Source organism: Drosophila rhopaloa, unplaced genomic scaffold (assembly GCF_018152115.1).
Source record: "Drosophila rhopaloa isolate 14029-0021.01 unplaced genomic scaffold, ASM1815211v1 contig_163, whole genome shotgun sequence".
NCBI lineage: Eukaryota > Metazoa > Arthropoda > Insecta > Diptera > Drosophilidae > Drosophila > Drosophila rhopaloa.
Window position 1 is genome coordinate 1,468,033 of NW_025335043.1, and position 24,446 is coordinate 1,492,478.

The following is a 24,446-nucleotide window of genomic DNA, read 5'->3' on the forward strand; positions in this document are numbered from 1 at the left end:
TGTGATCTCACCTTTACCAGAGGCACCCCGATGTCACCACATGCCGCTCACGTCCGCCTGCGAAAGCGCCTGTCCGCGATTCAGCGACTGTGAGCGCTGGTTGTGCCGATGGTTGTGGTAGCGACTCGATCGCTGTAAATAATTAAGAATAGTTGACAATTGTAAATACTGGTTTATACTTTTTCTTGTTTTTAAATATGTATGTATTGTTAATTTAGTAAAGACTTTAAAGTCTTTCGATTAAGAAACATAAATGAAAATCTAGCACAACCCTTACAAAAACAATAAGTCTCCCTTAGAAAACATTTCCAGTTTTGGATAAATAGATTTTTAAATCAATACATTTTCTAAAAAATTACTTTTATGCTAACTAAGCAGTATTGAGACATAATAATAAATTCAGCTATGATTCACCGGTTTCGAAATAACAATTTTTTAGAATAACGATCTTAGTCTGAAAAACTTTACGTAATTTTGAATACTTTAAAATGAACAAATCCACTCATTTTGAATACATTTTCTTAACTTTTTTTTGGATCACTAATTTTGTTTATTATTCTAAAAATGTATTCTTGAATGTCTAAACATTTTGAAACTTATTATTTGTATATTTTAAATTTTCTTCACTTTGGAAATACATTAAGATATAAATTGAATAACTTTCGTTTTATTTGACCCGTAATACTATTTTTTTAAATTTTTAGCTACTTGGTTTGGGCAAATTGGTCTTTAAAAATAGGTAATAGAAGTGGGAAGTGGAAGAATTATGCTAAAGACCTTCTTAAGCAATCTCTAAGCAGCAATAAATTTCAAAAACATTCAAAATATCTGCAACGGAGGCTGCACAACAAGTTTCAGGTCTTTGGCTGCTTGGCTTTGTAAGATTAAAGCGTTGAAGCAACCCACGCCACAGTTTATTATCATCAAGCCAGACCAAGAGGTGCGAACGCTGGTGCAGCAATATTTCCCCTCCACCGCCACAAAAGTTGTGTAGGTGTCAAAAACAAAAGCGATGCATAACTCAAGCCAAACGATGAAAAGCGGAAAATGTGCTTTGAAGTTTCACGTTTGATTTTCTTGAACACCTCCCGCAGACATTGCACTCCGAAGTGATGCAAAATCTGAGTTGCGATGGGGCACATTTTATTTTTATGTGGATTAAATTTTATAAATATTCCCAGTCTGGCCCATATGTTGGCCACATTTGTTGTTCACTAGCACAGAAGCACATTTCAATGGCTATTATAGCGATTTATATATATAAATACGATATATATAGCTAATTTTGTTTACATCTTTTGACCCAGAGGGCGACACACACAGACACCTGTTTTATGAATCGGTTTTGGCCATTCAGCTGCCGGCTTCCGAACGGTTCGAATTGCGGTTTACGGATCGGGGCTGACGAGATCTTGAAAAAGCCAAAACAACATCACAAATGCACGCCGCAGACTCAACTAATCGACTCGCAAGAAAATCGAAATCACAACGAATTTTCATCTCTGGGATTTGTAGTCTCTTTTTTTCGGATCTCTTGGCGTCTCGAGAGCGCCATAACGCCCACATGGAGCTCTCCGGTCGCCCAAGAGATCAGATCTCTGGCGAGATATGGTCGAGCATCATGCACGCTTGCGATCGTCAAGTGGACCATGGGAACCCCAATGGGAATCCGGAATGGTTATGGGAGTGAAAATGGAAAATGGAAAATGGGGGAAATGGGACCGTCTTCTCGGTGCTCTCTGTTCGCGTGCTGGGTGGTGCACGTGTTGTTGTCTAATTTATTTTTAAAATCAATCCACTCTCGCTTCGCCCCACTCTCATTAGAATTGCAATTGGGATCGTCTGTCTGACACACATTGTTGCGATGGGCGACACACGAAATGGATCATCAAGTTGTTGACAATATTAGGGGGACTTTTATGGATGCTTTCGGGTGAAAGAGTGAAAGAAGAGGCTCTTGTTAACATAACAATTTGTTGTGGCAGTTTTTTGTGATTCTTAAAAAGTTATGACCTTGTTGGGCGACTAATTCATACAAGTTATTTGGAGGTTTTTGGAATATTAAGATTATGGACTTCTGTGAAAAGTAAAATAAGAAGGTAAATTAATGTTGACAGCAAAAAAGTTTCTTACGACATTTAAATTTCAATTGTAGTACACTGCTATTTCGACAAGATTGATATTTACTTGATGGCTTTTATAAATTTCAAAATGATTAAAAAAAATACCTCTGTCAACAAGTATAAAAAGTTGAAATTTAGATTTTAGATTTTCAACTGATCAATATTGCTGTTTTCATAATTCCATTTATTATAAAGGAGTAAAAATTACGATTCTGTTTTATGTAAATTCTTTGTAAATTATATATCCAACCATTTAAAGGTAGGATATATATGGATGCTTTTTATGACTTTTTAAATACTATTACGATACAAAACTTTTGTTTATTTTGGTAGTTTGGAATATAATGGAGCAGGATTTATGGATAAGCGATCAAATTGTTTTTTGTTTTGTTTTATAAATAATAATACACACCTCCACATGGCCCCAACCATCGGCGTTCATTTTGGCGGCTGCCTCGACACTTTCCTTGGCGCCCATTGTTTTGTTTTTGTTTTAAGATCGCGTTCAGTTTGGTTGATGTTTTCCTATGGAAATTGTATCGCAATTCGCGTTGACTCGTTCTCCCTTTTTTCACTGCCCGTTAAGTGCTTTCAGGACTCGGGCAGCTGTCAGATGTTATTTATTTTGGGCCCAAAGTAGGAGGACCAGGAGCGTCTGCGTTGTGAGGGCCGCGACTCGTGGGCCAGGAGACTCGGTTCAATGTATAAATATTGAGCGGATTGACGTTGACGTCGCTCCTGCTGTCGCACACACACTGGCAAACAAAGAACTCTCTCTCTATTTTTTGTTTTTGGAGAGCGAGCGAGGGATGCTGGGTCCGTTGAAAGCGGCTTTCAATCGACTTTCGTCGGGTTGAACGTGCTGCTGACGTTGAAAGCAGTTAAATAATAGAACAGGAGCACGTCCTGCTCATCCGTGTGTGTGTGCGAGTATGGTATCCTGCTGGTATGTCCTGGCCTATATGGCGTATACGTATGCGTGTGTCGAGTGTATTATTTATGCAGCAGAATGTTCTTGCTGATGCTGCTGCTTTTGCTCCTTCTCGGAAAGGTTTTATTCCTTTGTTTGTTCTTTATTTTCTTTGCTTCTCTTTATCGTTTTAGCTTCTAGTCAGTTTTTCACTTGGTGCTTTTAAACGGTGCGTATGATTAATTTTTGTATATTTTAATTTGATTATATCTTTATTATTTTTAGGTTTTCCTCTTGGTTCAGTGCCTGTGATTAGGATTTAGTTTGGATTTTAGTTAGGGCCTTGTTGTTTTATCCTGTGGCCTTTGATTTGGCAACGCCTTTCGCGGCCCACCGAAAAAAAATTCGCGTTTGGCCTGTTTTTTCGTATATTTTCAAAATCAATTTGTTATATTCTTGAAGGATCACTTTTCACTATATTTTAGACGAATTTACAGTGTTTTTTTTAGTAATTTTGGGCTGGAAAATTCGAGGTTTTCCTTTTTTCGCCACGAAACGAGCAGGATGAAGGCGCTATGTATTTTCGTGTAGCCAAAATACCTACAAAACTTAACGAAGCCCAAACGAAATGTTTTCACTTGACGAAACGGGAGAGGAGCAGAGCCGAGAAGAGGAAGAGCGGAGAAAGAGAGCAATGTAGAGCAGGAGATGAGCGTCGAATTACAGCGACAGCCGAAAATTGCTCCCCCATCTCCCTTTCCTACAGGCTTATATTTTAATTTCGATTTCTTTCTTGGTTTTTCGTCGTTATCCTTTATTTTGTATGCCTTCTGCACTGCCTCTTCTTCTTCTGCTCCTCTCACTCGTGCTAGTGTGTGTGTGTCTGTGTGTGGGCTTAGCTTAGAAGTATGTGCAGTGGCTTTGACCCCCCTTCACCATCCCCCCCCCTCCACCGCTCTTTTCGCTGCGTGTGTGCCTCAAAAAAGTTGCATAAATCACCACACCTTAATTTACTTAAATGCCATTTCTTGCTTGGCAATGTTTATTATTTCAATTATACTTCATTAATTCATTTTCGTCTGCCTCGTGGGCGTTTTTCCACTCGAGCACAAAAGTATGCTACACTTTTTCGGTTATTTTTATCAATGGCTTTTCTTAGGAATTTTCTTTATTTTTAAGCTTTGGTTTTTGTTTTTTATATATTGTATTTTTTCTTCTTCTAAGATTATAGTTGAGAGCTTTATTTTGTTTAGGTTATTATTATTTTTTGAAGCAAGAAAAAAGCGACACAACCGTCGACGTCGACTTCGAAATTCGTTTTGAGTTGTCGCTCAAATGCAAAGGGATGCTGCGACGCCAACTGCGACGTCGACTTCGCAGCTGGCAGCAACGTCGCTGCAACTGTTGGAATGTGTGCCACACACACACACCAACGCACACACACTCTCCTTTTTTGGGGTGGCTCTGCTTTTGTTGTTTTTGGTCCTCCGTTACATGTGCTCCTGTGTGCGAAAGTTTTAATGTCTCCCCGATGCATATGTATGCGTATGTGTGTGTGTTAATGTAATATTAATGTTATAATTTGCTAGGCGGAAAGGACAACGAACGTGCCGAGTTGGCGACATCAATAATGCAGTCAAAAAACATAAAGGGTATATCCCTGTGAATAAAATGGGGGGTGGTTGGGTTAAGGGGGCTAAAGGTGTGGGTGGTTTCCTTTTTAAGCATGCCAATCAACCGAGAAATTCCCAATTAATGTCCGCCTCTATTTTCCAACACTAGCAAAAGTTCGAAGCAGCACGTTCCACATGCCACAAAGTAAAAGTGAAAAGCAACATCAAAATTAATAAGTAGAAGGGATGCTGACGCCGGCTTCGCTGCCTCCGTTAACGTTGCCGTCAGCAGAGACAGAGAGAATGACTTTTTGCTCCTGCGTCATTTCAATATTTAACGAAACTTTCGTTAAGTCAAGACAGCGACCAGCTGCAGCTTCTCTAACGGTAATTATTCGCTCTGAGCGTTTGAATTCAATTGTTTTTAAATTAAAAAAAAAACTTTTTAAATAAATTAATATATATTTATCTTTTGGTTCAAAACAACGGTGTAATATAGTATATGAAAAAGAGGCGTGGCAAGTAAAATTAAAGGGCGAGCCACCCACTCACATCGGTTAAGTACCGTTATCTCACGCTGCCTTCAAAAGACGTCATTAGAAAACTGCAGCTTGCAGCTGACGGCGGCAGAGGCAGCGGCAGAGCTCAAAATTCGCGTCACAGCAGCAAAATCAACATCAAAAACTACACAAAAAAAACCTACAAAAAGTGGTAGTTGAAAATTTAACCAAAAATGGCCAAAAAATGTTGTTGGTTTTGTTCATGGCTGCAATAATTGGCCATCTGTGTGTGTGTGTGGGTTCCTGTCTATTGTTGTTGCGTAAGGCTTTATAGGGCAACTGGAGGGTGTGGTTTAGGGTTGCCAAAAATTAGGGGTCACCAAACGAATGTTTTGTGTAACAAGTATAAGTAAAGAGAAAATTTAAAAAAAGGTCTGAGTAAAATGTATTTTAAATCTGACCAAAAACTATTCTTAACAATATTTCAATGGTTTTAAGGCTCCTTTCAGAGGGTGTGGTTGCTGCGCAGATTCCGCTGCTCATCCTTATTTGGGCCGGGTGGCAACCCTAACATCTGTTTTCCGGCCAACCTGCAATCTCTTGCACCTTTTCATCTCGATTCATGTTTTTATGAATGAATGGCCGTAAACAACAACAAAAAGAGCTTTTTCAGGCAGCAACCACCTAAAACGAGTTGTAATAAAAGCTGTGATGTCTACAGTATTTGAAAACTAATTGATTGAGTGCAATTAAGACAAATTTAATTGAATTCTTGAGAAAAAAATGTTGTGCCAATAAATTAGGTTGTTTAGCCAAACAGTCAAATTAATTGAATTATTAAATAACTCAAAGCTGCATAAATTTTAATTTACTCAATTCCACCCTCATTTATATTATAACTAATTAATTTTTATTTCGCCACATTGTTCTTTAATTTTTAGTGAGCAAGGTTTTAACCGCGAAATTCGAAAAAAGACACTAAAAAATACACCAGCAATGAACTGGTTCCTCCGCGCAAACCATCGCCTATCGATAGTTCAGTGTTGGTTAAAGAGGCAACGTAATTATCGTCATCGTTTTAGGAGGAGGGGGAGAAAGCAACTTGTGGATTGGAAAAACACGACGCCGCCAGAGTTTGAAAATAAACAATTAAATAAATAGCAAATAAATACGAGGAAATGCTGGAGGAGGGGCGTGAGGGAAATATACTGGCTGGTGTGAGCAGTGCGGATGTGGGCCCCGAGGCGAAGGGTGGGTTAAAAACTGCAAAAATTTCGTTTCAATTTTTTTTGATCCTTGTTTGTTTTCATTTTAGAATACTATTTACTTCGCGCCGATGAGGAATATCGCAATGGCAATGTGGAGCATTCTATTTACTACCAGGTTAAAGCCCAGTTCCATGCCACCGACATGCGTTATATCACCGAAGCGGCTGAACTGGAAAAACGGAGACCCACAACGCAGGAGCTGATGAAATCGGCCTCTAACCAGGAAAAAGGGGACTTTAAAAGGTGGGATAACAGATAAATCTCTTAAGATTCATACTTTTAATAAACATTATTCTTAGCAAGAAATTCCTAAGGAATATCATTAAGCATCTCCAGCAAGTGGAGCAGCAGAAACCGCCTGAGATGCCAACCGAAGAGGACTTGGACTACATGGACTTTCTAGAGGGTTCACAGAACCCCACAGAGGGCCTAACCCGCATTATGGATATATGTCATAGAATGCCCGACGAATGGTGCATCCTGCATCTCTGCAAGAGCTTCAATCCCGCCACCACCTACTCCGTATTCAACGAGATCATGGCCAGCGATGGAGCCATATATCTCAGCTTGCTCCGCCACTGCCGAAGCCCCCAGCTCGGTCCCATTGGCCTGAGATTTGCTGGCAGTAACATGGCCAATCTCTTCCGGGAATACAGCACAATGGTGGAAAGATTCAGGCGAGTGGTCACCGTGGATCCCCTAAATGTGAAGAGCAAGGAGGCTAAGCAAAAATATTGGGAGGAGCTAAAAGTTTTTGACACCTTTCTGCAAGTGAGTTCGAGGTTAAGACCTATAAAATTCATCATCTTAATTCTTAATCTCCTTCAGAAACTTCAAGCCAATTTTCGAGACATTATCTCTCCCTATTCCTTTTTGTTCTTTGGAAAACGTTACGACTGTAGTGGTGCCCAAAAACAAGCCAAGATCATCTATAGTCGCGTAGATGATTTCTGCCTGCTGAATCAGTGGAGCACTCACCAGCGGGTATTGCTTTCCCAAGCTGCTCTACATGCCAATCGACTAGACTCCGCGAATCTCAAGCTGATATGTTATGAGTTATCCAGCAACGAAAACGAGATCCAATCGGTGTACGATATGCTTAAGGAATTCGCCAGCGAATGGAATCAAGTAGAGGAGCGACAGCCGCTGGTTGGCAGGAGATTTCCCACCATCCTGGTGGTCGATGAGGTAGTCTAATAATGAAATATCTCAATCTTTCACTTCACCAAGTCTTTACTTTTAAAACTGGTCCAGTTTTTAACTATATTTTATTTAGTCCTGGCTAAATTTTAACTATTTTTTTTTAGCGCCTAGACCATTTTCATTGGGAGCAGCTAGTCACCGTTCAGGAGTTCACCCGCATCAAATCACTGCATTGTCTATGGCGTTTGTTCCAGATTCACAAATCAAACATAAGCCATGGCTACTACACTACGAACATCAAACAAGGCATGTGCATAATTAATCCGGATGCGGATTTGGTGAACTCCGGCCGCAGACTGCGTAGCTTCTTTGAGTACTGGCTCTCCCAATGGCAGCATCTTTTCGAAACAGTGCCCAACGAGGAGGTGGTATTAAAGCAGGCCCTGCAGTCGGATTGTTTTGTGTAAGCTGGGGTTTTCTAAGCGTATGTTCCTGTGCCAAACTAATCAATTCTTTTGTAATTTTTAGCTATGCTGGTCACGGTTCTGGGCTGCAGTACGTCAATGGACGCACGATTTCTCGAGCCCGAGTTCAAAGTGTGGTCTTTCTATTTGGATGCGATTCTACGCGCATGCTAAGCACTGGCTTGTATAGCGCGCTGTATGGAGCCCATGATTATTACCACGGAGCGCAGTGCCCCTCGATAGTGGGCACTTTAATGCCTGCACTGGATGGCAATATGGATACAGTTTCGGTGACAGTATTAAGTCTCTGGTTGGCTCCGGGAAATAAACAAGTAATTCCGTGGACGCAAATTGATCGAGTGCCCTGGCTCAAAAGTGGCATTATAAAAGGTGGGTCTTAAGTTCGAAGAATAAAGGATATTCAAAGGGTTATCTAATACCTTTTATAGTAGACTTTATAATAACTTGCTCCAACCCGTAACCATACAAAAATAACCTTTTAAAACCCTCGATGATAATCCTATTTAAAAACAATTATTTGTTTCAGGAAAGGTGAAAACCACGACTACAATGAGCGATGAACCCAACTATCATCTAGGCAGCTTGTGCTCTATAATGTCGCTGGTGCAGCAGGGAAAGGTGGAGCCGAATACCTACAACTGCTGCATTTACGTGTGCCGCGGCCTGCCCGCATGGAATTTGGCCGTGGAAAAGATGCCTTTATAGCAAAATTCGTGTGTTTGTCGTGGAGTCGATCTCTCTAAGGCAATTGTTTAGCAAAAGGAACCATGTATAATAATCCTATTAAATTGAACTACTTCATTCAAGTGGAAAGTGGTGCTCATAAGATTGCATTAAAAGTTGTAACACTCAGAATCATAGGAATAAACCAGTACATCGATGTATATTAAGAAAAAATTCTAAAGCACTTACCTTTAATATTTATTTGGAAGATTTGGTGATGTTTCTTTATAGATTTAGCACTTTAACTAGCAGTTTCCTTGATTTCGGTTAAGTTTGTTGTTTAAGTAGGAGTTTTAAACATGTTTAGGCTTTGTACATTGTGTTTTGGTTGTTGGAACTTTTAACCGTTTATGGATTTTTTAGATTAATTGATTAAGGTTAGAGTTTTCGTTTGCTTTAATTCGAATCATGCCAGAGAGAGAGAGTAGAGATTCATTCTTACATTGCCTGTGCAAGAACATGGAGTGAAAAACGTTAATTCGAGTACAATTCGAAATGTGGGTGAGGAAAGGAAAAAAGTGAAAGTGAGGTGCACACGACAGTCAGAGAGAAAGATAGAGTGGAAACATTGAGAATTTATAAAATTGCAAAATAAATTGAATGCGAGAAGAGATTATCCCACACCCAGGGCTGCGGGGCGAATGTGTAATGTGAATCTGAATGGCCAGAAACGCCCATCTATTTATTTACTCGCACTCGTTTGTCGCCCTCCATTCGCTCTCCAAAATCGCGACTCATCCCTTCTCACCTCTTTCCCGTCCTCGTCCTCGTCCTCGTCCTAGTCCTCATCCTCGGGTTGTCCTTTTGGCCAAAGCTTTTCCCCCACTGAACCTGCGGCGACCGACCTCCAACCGCCCAGCATCGCATCTACTTGACCTACTAACGCCTGTCGCATTATGACACACATTCGTTAATTAGGCCCAACCCTTGAGGCACGAGAACTCCTTTTCGCAAAAATTCAAACAAATCATCATCGAGCACGCGGCGTATGCGTAATATGTATTTGTTTGGCCCCGATTAGCATGCCATAAAAAACGCGCAGCAGACACACCTCGGCGCGCTTCCCTAACTTTATGGGTTACCAATAGCTGGGATGGGCGGATGGGCCAGTGTCCTTCGTCCTTCGGCCTGATGTCTCAATGCCGTGCCCATGCAGCGAGCTAAATCAAATTAGCACCCGTAGGGGCAGCAAATCCGAGGTGCATGCCACACCCCCACATACACGAGAATCGTGCAACGGGGACAGGGGGGGGGGGGGGGGTGGCGGGGAAAAGGGAAAAAGAATTAGAAAAAAAAAGGAAAAAACAAAAAGAAGGAGAGTAACGAACCGCTACACTTATTAATACAAATCAGGCTGGATGTTGTCTCGAGATACCAGCGCACGCGAAAAAATATATCCGGCTCTGGCTCTTCGGCTATGGGTGTGATGGTCTTGCTGTTACCTCGGAATGCCTTCCCTAATAATAACTAGATACTCGCGTGCATCACCAAACTGAAACCGGGTTAGAGAAAACACACACATTAAATCATCACTTTATATTCCCTACTTTCCCATTTTGGCTGACTTCTCCTTTTCGCCTCCCTGGATGTTGTGGAGGTCCTGGTCTTGCCCACCCTACCAATGGTCGCTCATATCCTCAGCGCTTAACAGCCTGAGCGACCCCTTTAACAAGTGCTACTCTACATTATAAGACAACGCTAGCTGCGGCCACTTTTCACCTTAGCAAAACATTATAAAATTTTATTAATAACTAGATATATAAACCATTTCTTAAATTAAACCGTAAAAAGACATGCATAAAATAAATAAATAAATATAAACAATAAATATATATATATATAAGTTAAAATATGGCAAATAATGAGTATGTAAGGCAATTAAAAAAACTTGTTGGTTGATGCAAACATGGTTAACTGAGGCATGGGGATCATATCACTCGAGAGAAAAATCTTCATATTTTATTTAATTTGTTTCTAATCCAATTTTGACTTTAACTTTATTTTCACCATTTAAACTGAAGGATGCATCACGATATTCATAATCAGCTTTTAGTTCAATCTGAATTCAATCTAATTTACTTTACTTTTTTTCTGAGTGTAGCAATTTTTTTGTTTCTTTATTTCTCCATATTCGTTTTTTTTCTTTTAGGTTAGCATTATAGATTTTAAGTTATTTCTTTTGACTTTTCTTATGAGATTTTGTATAGATTTTCTTTTTAAAAACTCACCACACTTATGTCCATCCACCGACGAAAGCGCTTTCCTCGTTGACGATGGCTAAATAAGGTTGAATAAGGGAAACACACTCACAGAGACATATATATTTTTTTTAAATCAGGAATTAAATAAAAAGCGGAATGTACAGCCCGTGAAGACCTTCTGATGGCATCAGCACTACCTTCTCTGGGATATGAATAGGAATTTATCCCCAAACCACACTTTCACCGAACAAAATAAAATCAAATTTTTTCTCTACTTTTGACGAACGAACACTTATTACATAACTTAAACCGAATTTTAAACCTAAACTTCCCGCTTATCCGTGGCGAGTACTCCGATAACCCTTCCGACCGGGATTTGGCCGAAACGGCGAGGATTTTCTTGGCCTAAGTATGGTCTTTCTAACTCCCCGAGAATTACTTTTAAAAGCACAGACCGTAGCCGCGACGTCGCATGCGCACTCCGAGCAAAGAGAAACTGATAAATCGGTTCGATCGAACCTGTGTTTAGTTCGCCTCGATTAAACGGCTCGATGGTCAGACGGCGCCTAGCTCACTTTTCTGGCTTATGAAATTTGGGGCTGACACACCGGATAATGGGGATGATTAAAGATGGAAATGTGAATAGACACTTAGTTTCGGCCTTCCTTGTGCGCTGTCGTTCCGAGTTGAATATCTGGCGTGGAGGTTGCTCGCTCGTTATGTGGACTGCGCGGGCGCCCGTTCGTCTCGATCGAACTCGCCTTTATTTTACTTTGCGGCCTTCGAACATCAATCCAACGGTGGCCTATAAAACCCCCAAAAATAATCACCTGCCTATAAACTCGCTTGTTTTTCATCTCACCCTTTTTATGCGGCTCAAAGCCAAATTGTTTAACTCCTTCCCTTCGGCACTAAAGTGAGATCACTCGCGTGTACTTTCGAATTTTAATTTAGTCACTGCGAACTCTCGACTTCACTCTGCTGCTGCCAAACGGAAAAGAAAGAACACGCCGCCGGAAAAGTGGCGGTAACCCCAGATCGAATTCAGGGTGAAAGCGGAGACAGTTGACACTTGCCACTGTTGCTCTCTCGCGGCTATCCTACCGATATCTACTAGTCTCTTATCAACTCTAGTGGCAACGCAATACCTTCTCTCCAACATCCAACAGATGGCGCTAGAAAAGTATCTTTTTTCCGAGCAAGCGCTACAAAAATACCCCCCCATCAAGATCAGACTTGGGGCAAATACTCCAAGGCTGAGAACACCACAGCTTGCGAGGCTACTGTTTAATATCCTTTGCATGGAACCTGCCCACATCATGCCCCTGTAGGTCCTCGAGATCATAATAAGCTTGCCCAATCCTTTTCTTTACTCTTGCTTTCACGAAAGCTGGACCCAATTTCGCATTATAACCAGCTGCGAAATTGCTCTGTTTGAAGTTTCTTCGATAGACCTCTTGACCTTCCCTAAAAGATACTTCTCTTGACCGCAAATTATACCTATTCTCATTCTTTTCAAACTGTTTTTTCATCACCTCTAACGCTTTACTGCGGACAAGTTCTAGAGAATCTTCCTTTGAGAATGCCAACGATCTATCTTCGAGCAAATTGAGAGCTCTTAGCAACTTATACGTGGCACCAGTTGAAATGAAATGTTGTCCAAAAATCATATAGTAAGGTGAAGTCCCTAAACTCGAGTGAACTGCTGACCTGAGAGCACAGCAAATGCTGCTTAGCTGCTCATCCCAATCCTTTTGGTCGCTACGCACATACGATCGTATGGCAGCAATCACTGATCGATTTACCCGCTCTGATGCATTAGCTTGGGGCGAGTAAACAGCAGTGCGAGTATGAGATATCTGGTACTCTCTTAAGAGTTTCTGGAAGGCCTCCGACTTAAATTGTGACCCATTATCTGAAATTACAGTCTCTGGGACACCAAAAGTATGGAATAGGTCTTGCTGCATATATTTAACTACTACGTCAGCTGTTAGTTTTTTCACTGCCTTCAGAAACACAAACTTGCTGTAGTGATCTAGCACAATAAATATTCCTATGTTTCCGCTCCTTGATCGGGGATACGGACCCAAAAAGTCGACGTATAATTTCTGAAAAGGCCTTGCAGACTCTGGAGCTTTTCCCATTGGTGGTCTTAATATACAATTTGGAGCCTTAGTCATTTTACATATCTCGCACGCCTGAATATACTCCTTCACGTCCTTCACCAGTCGTGGCCAATAGTAATACCTTCTTATCCTCTCCAATGTTTTATGAACACCCCCATGTGAAGCTAAAGGATCATCATGTGCATTTTCGAGGACGTCGGGCACCAGTCCCATAGGAATCCACAGCTTCCAACAAAAGTTATCGTGAATCGGATCCCCAGACAAGTGTTCCGTTTTTCTATATATGAATCCATCCGCTACTTTTAAATCGGGCAGACTGTTTGCGTTGGCTCTAATTTTCTCGGCTAGATCGACATAGTCGGGATCGCTAAAGTGCTTGGATTCGAGATCAACCAATAATCCATGACTGGCATCTACGGCTGCTATCTCTTCTTCATTGACCCGGGACAAGGCGTCAGGAACTACATTGAGCTTACCGCTTCTATGCTCAATTTTAAAATTGAAACCCTGGAGTTTCAATGCCCACCGAGCAAGCCTAGAATGCAGATCTGTCTGCGACATTAGCCACTTGAGAGACGCGTGGTCCGTGATGACTGTGAAATCATGACCCTCAACATATGCCCGAAACCGTTTTATGCATATTATTGCAGCCAAACACTCTTTTTCGCTGACCGTGTAAGACTTCTGCGCTTTGTTCAATTTTTTCGAGACAAATGCTATCGGACATTCTTCGCCACTCTCCGATTTCTGCACTAAAACCCCTCCTACTCCGGAATTACTGGCATCGCAATGAATATAAAATGGCTGGCTAAAATCTGGGCTACGCAGAACTGGGGCCGAACACAGCATTTCCTTTAATTTCTTAAATGCTTCCTCACCTTCAGGAGTCATTATAAATTTCTGCCTGGGCTTTAAAAGATCCGTCAAGGGTGCTGACACGGCTGCAAAATTGCTGATGAATTTTCGGTACCACCCGACCATTCCAAGAAATCTTCTCAATGATTTTAGCGTCCTAGGCAATGGAAAATCCGTCATTGCCGATATTTTATCTGGGTCCGTCCGCACTACCCCTTCTCCTACAATGTGGCCCAAATACCTGACGCTTTTAACACAAAATTTGCTTTTCTCCACGTTCAACGTTAACCCAGCAGCCTTTATATGGCTAGCAACGGAACTCAAAACGCTTAAATGACTCTCAAAACTATCTGAGACAATGAGCAAATCATCAAGATATACAAAAACTTCGTTCCTGAGTTCAGCCGGTATCACCTTGTCCATTAATCTAGTCATCGTCTGGGAAGCGTTCGTAAGGCCGAAAGGCATGACTTTAAATTGGTATAGTGGCTTCCCCGGGATTGTAAAGGCAGTTTTATCGCGCGACGACGGATCTAAAGGGATTTGCCAATAGGCATCTTTGAGGTCGAGACTAGAAATGAAGTTAGCTTTGGGAAGACGACTAAGTATTGCATCTATTTGTGGTAAAGGATATGCGTCCCTTTTTGTAACGGCGTTCACTTTTCTACTATCGAGGCAAAGGCGCACCTTTCCTGGCTTCTGCACCAACACAACCGGCGAAGACCAGGGACTATCAGACTCCTCAATCACACCGAGCTTAATCATTCGGTTAACTTCTTCGTAGAGCAACTTCTCTACAGCTGGCGAAACCGGAAAGTGCCTTTGTTTTACGGGCTTGGCGTCTCCGACATCGATAGAGTGAGACAGAATGCTGGTTTTTCCTAGTCCCAAATCCGCAAAAGAAGGAAATCTACCAACGACTGCTTGCAAATCGGCTTGTTGAGTACTAGACAGGATATGAGCATCACCGATAAGCTCATCGAAATTCATCTCGGGTGGCAAAAGCTCAAAAACGGTCCAGAAGTCTATCCCTAAATACAAATCCTGGCTCAATGAGGGGATAATGTATAATTCTAACTCTTTAACCTTTCCTTCATACTGAACTGGTGTCTTAAAACGTCCTATGACTTTTTGCTTTTGACCGTCGGCTGTATTTGCTGTGGTTGCCACTCTCTTAAACGGTACTCTCTGTCTGAGAATTTGTTGGGCCAAACTCCCTCCCACGGCACTCATTGATGCACCAGTATCTAAAAGACCAAGTACAACTCTATCTAACATCCGAATCTCAGCGTACGGGCGTCTATCCTGATTCTTATATCTAATAGCATTAATAGCTTTGGCCGCTTGCCAAAAATCTCTAATTCTTCTCGCATTCCGAGAGATAGTTCTAACTGGGTTTGCTGTAAAATTTGATGATGTTTTATTTTTCATTAGCTGTGGCCAGAAGGTTTGAGATCTCCCCTCTCTGCCTGACTCGGGTGCGCTTAAAGCTACTTCTGATTGACAACGGAATCCGCTGGCCTTTCTCGGAGAACACACGGCTGTTGCCGGGGTCGTGTGTTCAACCTCGGGTTTTTTTGACACCTTTGGCAAGCATCCTTGTAGGTATCAGCAAGGCCGCATCCAAAGCAAAATATCCCTTTTTCATCTTGCATTGCTGATACCGATGACCCTCTTGCTTACAATTCCAGCACACCAACCCGAAAGCCTCTACTCGTGGTACCTGATTCGCTTCCGAAAATTCCGAAGCGTCCTCACAATCTTGTACTAACTCAGATACTTGCGTCCGATATGGAGCTGGCTTTTGGTAACCATAAGTACGCTTCACGTCCTCAAGAAAACCTTCCCTGCGCCGACAAATATCCCTTAGCTTCTGCACAGATTCTATGCTTACATTCAAAAGCTCGTGCCTGATTTCCGGTCGTAAGTTTCTGCGAAGCGTTTCGATTAGATCCTTTTCTGGCATGGGTACTTCCAGGCAGTCCGTGATTTGCACAATGGCATCGTAGAACGAGTCGAAACTTTCCCTATCTTTCTGCTTTCTATCTCGGATTGACTCTCTCAGATCCACATCATTACGCGTATCTCGATACTGTTTGTGTAAAGCTTCAGTAAGCAAATCCCACCTTGAGCTATCCGATGTTTTATGAAAGCGCCAATAAAATTCGCGAGCCTTTCCCTCGAACAGTACACTGGCGTTGCCGCATAGCAAGTCAAACCTTGAATTAAGCGTTTGGCGTGTTAACGCCTCCACCCGATATAGAAACTTATCCACACTTAACCCTTCTTTGTCTCCATTGAACCGCAACTTCCAACTACTAATGATCTGTCCGACCTTATCGGGACGACTGCTCAAATCAGAGCTTGTAAAAGCTGAAATGGGCCTCTCCGGCATTTCAATCTCCCCCATATCCGACGGTGCTCTGAAATTATGGACTGCTTCTTGTCTTGACGGCTCTTGAATATGGGCAGATAAAGTTGCCTGAATTATTGGTGCCATCCGATCAGTTAATTGGATTAGCAGTTCATTTTGCATCGCTTTCAGCTGCTGCGCCACAATGATACTGATAGCCTCAGAGTCCGCTGCACTGGTTGCTTGTTTACTAGTTGATCCTTTTTGCTTACTGCTTTCTCCTTTGGGATGGCAACCAGGGCAACTGCCCTTAGCCTTTATTTGAATTTCTAAACAATCCTTGTGGAACTCGTGGCCGCATTTGGCACGGGCTACTTGGTCCGCCGACAACAATTTGTCGCAAATCACACATTTTGACGGCCCTGAAGCGTCTAAATCCATTATCTCTTAGCGACCTTTTATTTAAATTACCAAAACGAAGTAAAAATATGGTGATTCTACGCGTTACACCGAGCGAGAGTTTAAAACGACTCGAACCAAGGTACCAGGAATGAGAAAGATATAAATTCCTAGATATAAATACATGAAAATTTATCCAAGTTCCGATCCACCAGATCTACTTAGTTCAAACAAGTTTGATCAAACCGGTAGCTTGAGCATCAAACTTGGACTTAAAAATGTTGATTTTTTTCTTTAGGTTGTATGCTTTTTAAGTTCAACAGTTTAATAAATAATTTCTGATCTGAAGTTGTTCACTAGATACGATAAATAAAGACAAAGATAAATATATAAAAACGATAAAACAATAACGAAAATCAATATCAAAAGTCTGGCCAGCAAGCATAGCTAGTTGCTTGCAATAATAATGCACTTTTATACAACCAAAAGGTTTCGATCAGCACAAAAAGGAATTGGGAAAAAAAATTTGGCGAGCATTGCTTATCGCTAATCAGCAGCGCGAAGAGTCCGCCGTGGTCAAACAAAATTCTGTCTGCGGTCCATGCGGCTGACACTTCTACTCTTCCGTTTATGTTGGGCATATGTCTTCCGCTATTATCCGTGGCCTGAGTGTCTCTTTTGAAAGATTAAAGCTCAGTGTGTCCTATGCGAATATTAACCGGAAACTATGTCCCATCTATGAAAATGGTCGTGCCCCTTTGTCTATGCATATCATCCGTGGTCAGCTGCTTCGCTTATGAAAGCAAATGCACCTGCTAGTCCTATGCGTTTGATGTGCTTGACTCGGGTTGCACTGTGTAGGGTATACACACGTCTGTATGCTTCCTACCTCGATGTTGTCGTCTGCGGTCGGCTAGGCAATTCAAATCTGATTCCTCTTCTTTTCAACTTCTGTTCCGTTTTCCTATGCTTCCGAACAACTCCGAGTGGAAACCAACATATGTTTTTCTAGCAGCTGGGGCAACCTTGGGTAAATGACTGAACGTAAACACTGACTGGTATTAGCCCACCCCCTGACTGATAGAAAATTTTGAACAGCGATTATGTAATATGTGTGTGTGTGAGTCACTTATAATCCTATATGTGGCCAACACGTTAGGGCGCCAATCTTTTTTTTATTATTATTTATTTTATAATTCATAACTGTAACGAACCGCTACACTTATTAATACAAATCAGGCTGGATGTTGTCTCGAGATACCAGCGCACGCGAAAAAATATATCCGGCTCTGGCTCTTCGGCTATGGGTGTGATGGTCTTGCTGTTACCTCGGAATGCCTTCCCTAATAATAACTAGATACTCGCGTGCATCACCAAACTGAAACCGGGTTAGAGAAACACACACATTAAATCATCACTTTATACTCCCTACTTTCCCATTTTGGCTGACTTCTCCTTTTCGCCTCCCTGGATGTTGTGGAGGTCCTGGTCTTGCCCACCCTACCAATGGTCGCTCATATCCTCAGAGCTTAACAGCCTGAGCGACCCCTTTAACAAGTGCTACTCTACATTATAAGACAACGCTAGCTGCGGCCACTTTTCACCTTAGCAAAACATTATACAATTTTATTAATAACTAGATATATAAACCATTTCTTAAATTAAACCGTAAAAAGACATGCCTAAAATAAATAAATAAATATAAACAATGAATATATATATATATAAGTTAAAATATGGCAAATAATGAGTATGTAAGGCAATTAAAAAAACTTGTTGATTGATGCAAACATGGTTAACTGAGGCATGGGGATCATATCACTCGAGAGAAAAATCTTCATATTTTATTTAATTTGTTTCTAATCCAATTTTGACTTTAACTTTATTTTCACCATTTAAACTGAAGGATGCATCACGATATTCATAATCAGCTTTTAGTTCAATCTGAATTCAATCTAATTTACTTTACTTTTTTTTCTGAGTGTAGCAATTTTTTGTTTCTTTATTTCTCCATATTCTTTTTTTTTTTTTTAGGTTAGATTTTAAGTTATTTCTTTTGACTTTTCTTATGAGATTTTGTATAGATTTTCTTTTTAAAAACTCACCACACTTATGTCCATCCACCGACGAAAGCGCTTTCCTCGTTGACGATGGCTAAATAAGGTTGAATAAGGGAAACACACTCACAGAGACATATATATTTTTTTAAATCAGGAATTAAATAAAAAGCGGAATGTACAGCCCGTGAAGACCTTCTGATGGCATCAGCACTACCTTCTCTGGGATATGAATAGGAATTTATCCCCAAACCACACTTTCACCGAACAAAATAAAATCAAATTTTTTCTCTACTTTTGACGAACGAACACTTATTACATAACTTAAACCGAATTTTAAACCTAAACTTCCCGCTTATCCGTGGCGAGTACTCCGATAACCCTTCCGACCGGGATTTGGCCGAAACGGCGAGGATTTTCTTGGCCTAAGTATGGTCTTTCTAACTCCCCGAGAATTACTTTTAAAAGCACAGACCGTAGCCGCGACGTCGCATGCGCACTCCGAGCAAAGAGAAACTGATAAATCGGTTCGATCGAACCTGTGTTTAGTTCGCCTCGATTAAACGGCTCGATGGTCAGACGGCGCCTAGCTCACTTTTCTGGCTTATGAAATTTGGGGCTGACACACCGGATAATGGGGATGATTAAAGATGGAAATATGAATAGACACTTAGTTTCGCCCTTCCTTGTGCGCTGTTGTTCCGAGTTGAATATCTGGCGTGGAGGTTGCTCGCTCGTTATGTGGACTGCGCGGGCGCCCGTTCGTCTCGATCGAACTCGCCTTTATTTTACTTTGCGGCCTTCGAACATCAATCCAACGGTGGCCTATAAAACCCCCAAAAATAATCACCTGCCTATAAACTCGCTTGTTTTTCATCTCACCCTTTTTATGCGGCTCAAAGCCAAATTGTTTAACTCCTTCCCTTCGGCACTAAAGTGAGATCACTCGCGTGTACTTTCGAATTTTAATTTAGTCACTGCGAACTCTCGACTTCACTCTGCTGCTGCCAAACGGAAAAGAAAGAACACGCCGCCGGAAAAGTGGCGGTAACCCCAGATCGAATTCAGGGTGAAAGCGGAGACAGTTGACACTTGCCACTGTTGCTCTCTCGCGGCTATCCTACCGATATCTACTAGTCTCTTGTCAACTCTAGTGGCAACGCAATACCTTCTCTCCAACATCCAACAGATGGCGCTAGAAAAGTATCTTTTTTTCCGAGCAAGCGCTACAGATATTACATAACAGGCGCTCCCCATGTAAATCTGGTTGTAAATTCTCAGTGTATGTGTGTATGTGCGCGAGAGTGCCTTTGTGTGCCTTGGTTTTTTTGTGTTTTTGTGTGTGTGGCTTGCCCCAAATGAATATGCGATGACGTTGACGTTGCTTTTGTTATTGTCAGTTGATGCTGGCTTTATTATTGTTTGCCCAGTTAAAACAGGTAATTTTCGCATTTTCTTTTAACCTTGAACTCTTAGTTTTCGCCATCATTTTTCGTTTCCATATTTTATGCGTTAAAAAAACTTTTACTTTTTTTATGCAAAAAAAATTGTACAAATGTTTTCTGGTTTCTTTTCTTTTTTTGTTTATATTTTTTTAAATTGTATTTATTGGTTGTTGAAAATTTGTTGCTGAAACGCTTTGTTAACTTTGTTGAAATTCTTTTAGTTGTCTAAGTTATTGTTTTTGGTTGAAGTTGCTGATTTGATTTAGCTGTCCTTTAAATTGGGTCCTTTAAATCTGTGTTAAAATGTTGTAAATGTAAATTCCGCCGCGTTGCACACAACAATTCTCTGGCAGAGATCAACTGAGACTGAGCTCGATTCTGGCTTTAGGGTCCCGCATAAGCGTTGCATCCTTTTGGGTATCCCGCTCCTGCTTCCTTGCGAAGGACACAAGCGCGAAAGAGAGTCAGCGAGCGAGCCCGAACAATGTTGCAAACCGTCCAAACCACAACAAAAACAGCCAAAGGGCCAAGAGTCAAAAAAAAGAGAGATGTAGAGAGAGAGAGAGTCAGAGAGCCTCCTCCTCCATACTCCTTTCTCCTGGCCATGTCCTCGCCCAATCTATTTGTTGTTGCTGCTCACTCTGTTTCACTTTCCGGGGGGTGGTGGTTTCACACGGGGGGTGGGTTTCAGGTTTCGGGTTTCCAGCTTACAATGATTCTGCGTTTTCATGGTGATTCTGTTGTTGCCCCAAGAAAAGCTCCAATGTTGTCAGTGGCCACGTGACTCGCGAGCAGGACTTTCTTATCAACCGAGAGCTTTAAGTTCGGCCCAAGGGTGCAAAAGCTCTGATTTTAGATAGCAGAACAAGGGATGCTCTCTAGCTTAATTCATTTACTTGTACTCTAGTCAAAAGTCTTATTTTATAGGTTGTATAAAATTAAAGGATAAACTTAGCCTAGGGTGGTTTTTTTGGGGGTGTATTTTTCTTTTTTCCCCCTCTAATATCTAAGAGTAGTAGCTAGTTTTGTTGTACGTGGGTTTCTTTGATTTGATGCATGTGTTTTTAGATTTCCATTTTGTACTTGTCAAAGAAGTTTGTAACTTCCAACTACCAATCCTTTGTCCACGGATCCCCTCCGGTTTCCTAGGTGGCCTCCTCTCTCTTCTCCTGCGTTCCACTGCTGCTGCTGTTGTCGCTGTGGGTTTGGTTCTGCCAAAGGACGCGGTTTAGTCTTGGGAATGGAATATAGATTCAGTAGCAAATGCTCACCACACTGCGGTGCGGGCAGTCGGCATGGAGGTGGTCTTCACCCCGGCAGCGATGACAGCGCTTCGGCTGAGGACCCAAAGCGCATTCGGAGGCAATGTGGTTGGCGAATTCGCCGCAGTTGTAGCAGCGCATGCGGCGAGTCCTGCGATTTCTGTGGGAAAAGGTGAGGGTGCAAAAAATTGGGAAAATCAGTGGGTGGCGACGGTTGGCGCTTGGACGAGCCCTTCTCACATGCGTGGCCTGTAGGTGCTGCCGTGGCAACTCTCGCCCTGCTTCCCCGACACCCTGGTGGCCTCCAGTCCGCGGGACGTGCGCTGGCACTCGAACTCCACCTCCTCCTGCTCGCCCAGCGAACGGAATCCGGACATCTTGATGACGCTCTGAAAAGAAGGTGGACATAATTGGCATTATTGTATTATCAAATTTAAGACCTTTCAATTTATGAAATAAATAGAGTTCACGATTTTTCAAGGTATTCAAGTTTTGATGATGGTAGTAGCATCAGGACTTTGCTTTAACTGAAAAAAATATAGTTTCTTTTTTTATAATTATTATAATTATTTATCAGGACTTTGCTTTCATTACTGACATCATTAAAACTTGATTACATGAAAAATTAGTGATTTTGTGAAAGCAAAACAACTCTTTTTATATTAATTTAAAGAATTTGTCTCACATTGTCGATTACAAAACTAAATATTTAATTTTTGATTTTATCTATTAAGTGTCATGACGCTACAAGAATTGTTCTGTAACATTAATTCGTAAGTCTCATGAGATTAAAAAGTAATTTCTGAAAAAGATTTGTCCGAAACTAGTTCGCGATGGTCAGTTTGGAAATTCGATTTAGCCAACCACATGCCTTTTATTTCAGTCTTTGATTTTTTCTCGACTAGCGTAAAATAGTCTAAAATTGGTTATTAGAGTATTAGTATTAAAGTATTAGTATATACGCTTTACAAATTTACCCCATGTGCTTTAGAATGATTAAATGATTACTTTTAATACATTTTATTTATGATAAATAAACCCTTTTAAATGGGGTTGAAAAGTACTTATTCAATATGTTTAATAAGTATCCGGATAGGTTTGGCGCTTACTTCTTTGAAATATGTATGTTAACTTATAAGTCATGTTATCTTTTACAAACTTGAGTAGTACCTTTATCGTTAGGTCTAACGTGTTTATCAAAATTATTGTATATTTAGTTAAAACTCACCTGATGGACGAACACCTCCTGGCCGCCGTCGTTGGGAGTGAGGAAGCCCCAACCTTTTGCCACGTTGAACCATTTGCATTTGCCCAGGCGCACACAGCCGCATTCCTCGGCAGGAGTCGCAGGATTTGGAGGATTCGCTGGATGGAAACGGAATGAAAAAGAAACTTGAGTTCGTTGCTCAATTCGATATCCTGTCTGGGAATCCCTGTTCAAGGTTTTGTTATTCAAATGAGCCAGCGGCAGCTGAACAACTAGGGATCTGTGTTTCTGTGTTTCTGTGCTCATCGTGTCCTTGCCCCATTTGCCGCGAGGCAAGTTCAACTTGGGTTAGAACGCCGCTCATCCACATCCCCATCCCCATCCCCCCTCCACCAACACGCATTGAAGGCAGAAAACAGGTTTCGTTGTTATTATAAGACATATTTCGAAGCGGCAGAAAGAGCTGAGTGGATTCATTTCATTATCTAAGCAGGGGCTCATCTCACTCACACACTCGCACGCCCATCCATTTGGGCTGGTTCGGTTCGGTTTGGTTCATTCATTCATTCATAAATTGTTTTCACTTCGCTCGTTCCCATTTCGCTGGCTGGGCTGCTTATCTTCGAAACGGGCTCTTGTACTCGTAGTATCGCCCAGATACAGATACTCGCACTGCATTCTCATGCTGGCTTATCTGAAATCAAAATTTTCATTTTCGAGGGTTGTTGGCATTTCTAGGTCGCCCCTTAAGAATTTGTTCACTCATTTTCCCGACAACGTGAATGGACTTCTCGAAGATCTGGAAATTCTTTTGCGTCTGATAAGAAACCTAATTGAATGAAAATCTTTCAATTTGGTCAAACCACCACCACCACCATGATTATCCTTCGGCTCTGTCCCCTTTCCATTCTTATAGGTAAGTCCCAAACTGGTTTCCTCGTACAATTAGCTTTGTAAATCTTCAAGATCTCTTGCCTCAAATGCACTGAGGCGAGGATAATCCTCACTTGGACTGCCGTGTCCTTGGTCGAGGGGTGGGGTTTGTGGAATGTCGGTCAGCGTTCGGGGGTTGATGACACCTCTATATATGAAAATCCCCATTTGCCAATAAAAAATCAAATCAGCGAATGGCGAAAACACAACAGAAACCGAAAAAAACACACGCTGGCGAATAAAGAACTGCGCAGTATAAAAAAAAACAGACAGACAAAAACAGAAACGAAATATTAGGGCGATCGCAGAGCCAATCAGCTTCGACTTTGATAAGATTTCGTATTGAATTTGTTGTCGTTTATTTTTTTTTTGGAACACAAAACGAGTTTGTTGGGCAGAGGGGGGAAGAGTGGGGGTGTGTGTGACGTCGAAGCGTAAATAGAAATTAGTTTCGCTCCAATCTAAACAAACCTGATGAAGTCGAGCTCTGACTGGTCCTCCTTTCCAAGCCGTTTTCCAGTTGTACATTTTCCATGCTGTCTCCCTTTTTTGTAATTATTTAATTATTTTTTTTTCCAGTTAAATGGATTGTTTTTCGTTCCGAATTTCGTTATTTAAAACTTCACTGTAAATGCATGGTTTTCCTGCCAACGAACACACATGTGGCTACGGTTGCACACTCGCAGATGTATCTGTAATTTTCACTGCCCGCACGCACACAGATACAGATCGTATTCGATTTTCTTGGGTTATTTTTTTTCTGTGAGGGGAAAGGAAAGGAAAACGCTGCCGCTGCGCACGACGCACTTTGTCACACTGACTCCGCGTTGCGTTTGACTATTT

The 24,446-nt window shown here is 41.5% G+C and overlaps 3 protein-coding genes across 3 annotated transcripts; 1 reads left to right on the forward strand and 2 right to left on the reverse strand.

Annotated features, from left to right (window-relative positions):
• Positions 1–25: 25 nt before the first annotated feature.
• LOC123037438 lies at positions 26–4,369 on the reverse strand. The gene is made up of 3 exons (XM_044458098.1): positions 4,038–4,369; positions 2,536–3,641; positions 26–132 (listed from the first exon to the last, which is right to left on the reverse strand). Exons 2-3 carry the CDS (start codon positions 2,599–2,601, stop codon positions 34–36), a joined length of 165 nt encoding a protein of 54 aa, XP_044314033.1. The 5' UTR covers positions 2,602–3,641; positions 4,038–4,369; the 3' UTR covers positions 26–33.
• Positions 4,370–6,242: 1,873 nt separating this feature from the next.
• LOC108047328 (separin homolog sep-1) lies at positions 6,243–8,949 on the forward strand. Its single transcript, XM_017127462.2, has 7 exons — positions 6,243–6,397; positions 6,462–6,657; positions 6,714–7,185; positions 7,243–7,602; positions 7,722–8,020; positions 8,086–8,411; positions 8,569–8,949. The coding sequence occupies exons 1-7, from the start codon at positions 6,325–6,327 to the stop codon at positions 8,745–8,747; spliced, it is 1,905 nt and encodes a 634-aa protein (XP_016982951.1). The 5' UTR covers positions 6,243–6,324; the 3' UTR covers positions 8,748–8,949.
• A 12,129-nt stretch (positions 8,950–21,078) lies between these two features.
• On the reverse strand, positions 21,079–24,446 carry LOC108047329 (protein lin-28 homolog). Its single transcript, XM_017127463.2, has 5 exons — positions 24,075–24,446; positions 22,692–22,828; positions 21,704–21,852; positions 21,473–21,623; positions 21,079–21,412 (listed from the first exon to the last, which is right to left on the reverse strand). Exons 1-5 carry the CDS (start codon positions 24,136–24,138, stop codon positions 21,347–21,349), a joined length of 567 nt encoding a protein of 188 aa, XP_016982952.1. The 5' UTR covers positions 24,139–24,446; the 3' UTR covers positions 21,079–21,346.

Excerpts from the sequence above, each read along its gene's own strand:
- LOC123037438 (XM_044458098.1), bottom strand. The coding sequence starts at position 2,601 with ATGGGCGCCAAGGAAAGTGTCGAGGCAGCCGCCAAAATGAACGCCGAT. Across the intron at positions 133-2,535 it reads ATGGTTGGGGCCATGTGGAG|CGATCGAGTCGCTACCACAA; the intron begins GTGTGTATTATT and ends AATTATTTACAG.
- LOC108047328 (XM_017127462.2), top strand. The coding sequence starts at position 6,325 with ATGCTGGAGGAGGGGCGTGAGGGAAATATACTGGCTGGTGTGAGCAGT. Across the intron at positions 6,658-6,713 it reads GAAAAAGGGGACTTTAAAAG|CAAGAAATTCCTAAGGAATA; the intron begins GTGGGATAACAG and ends CATTATTCTTAG. Across the intron at positions 8,021-8,085 it reads CTGCAGTCGGATTGTTTTGT|CTATGCTGGTCACGGTTCTG; the intron begins GTAAGCTGGGGT and ends TGTAATTTTTAG.
- LOC108047329 (XM_017127463.2), bottom strand. The coding sequence starts at position 24,138 with ATGGAAAATGTACAACTGGAAAACGGCTTGGAAAGGAGGACCAGTCAG. Across the intron at positions 21,624-21,703 it reads AGCACCTACAGGCCACGCAT|AAATCGCAGGACTCGCCGCA; the intron begins GTGAGAAGGGCT and ends CTTTTCCCACAG. Across the intron at positions 21,413-21,472 it reads ACTGCCCGCACCGCAGTGTG|AACCAAACCCACAGCGACAA; the intron begins GTGAGCATTTGC and ends GTCCTTTGGCAG.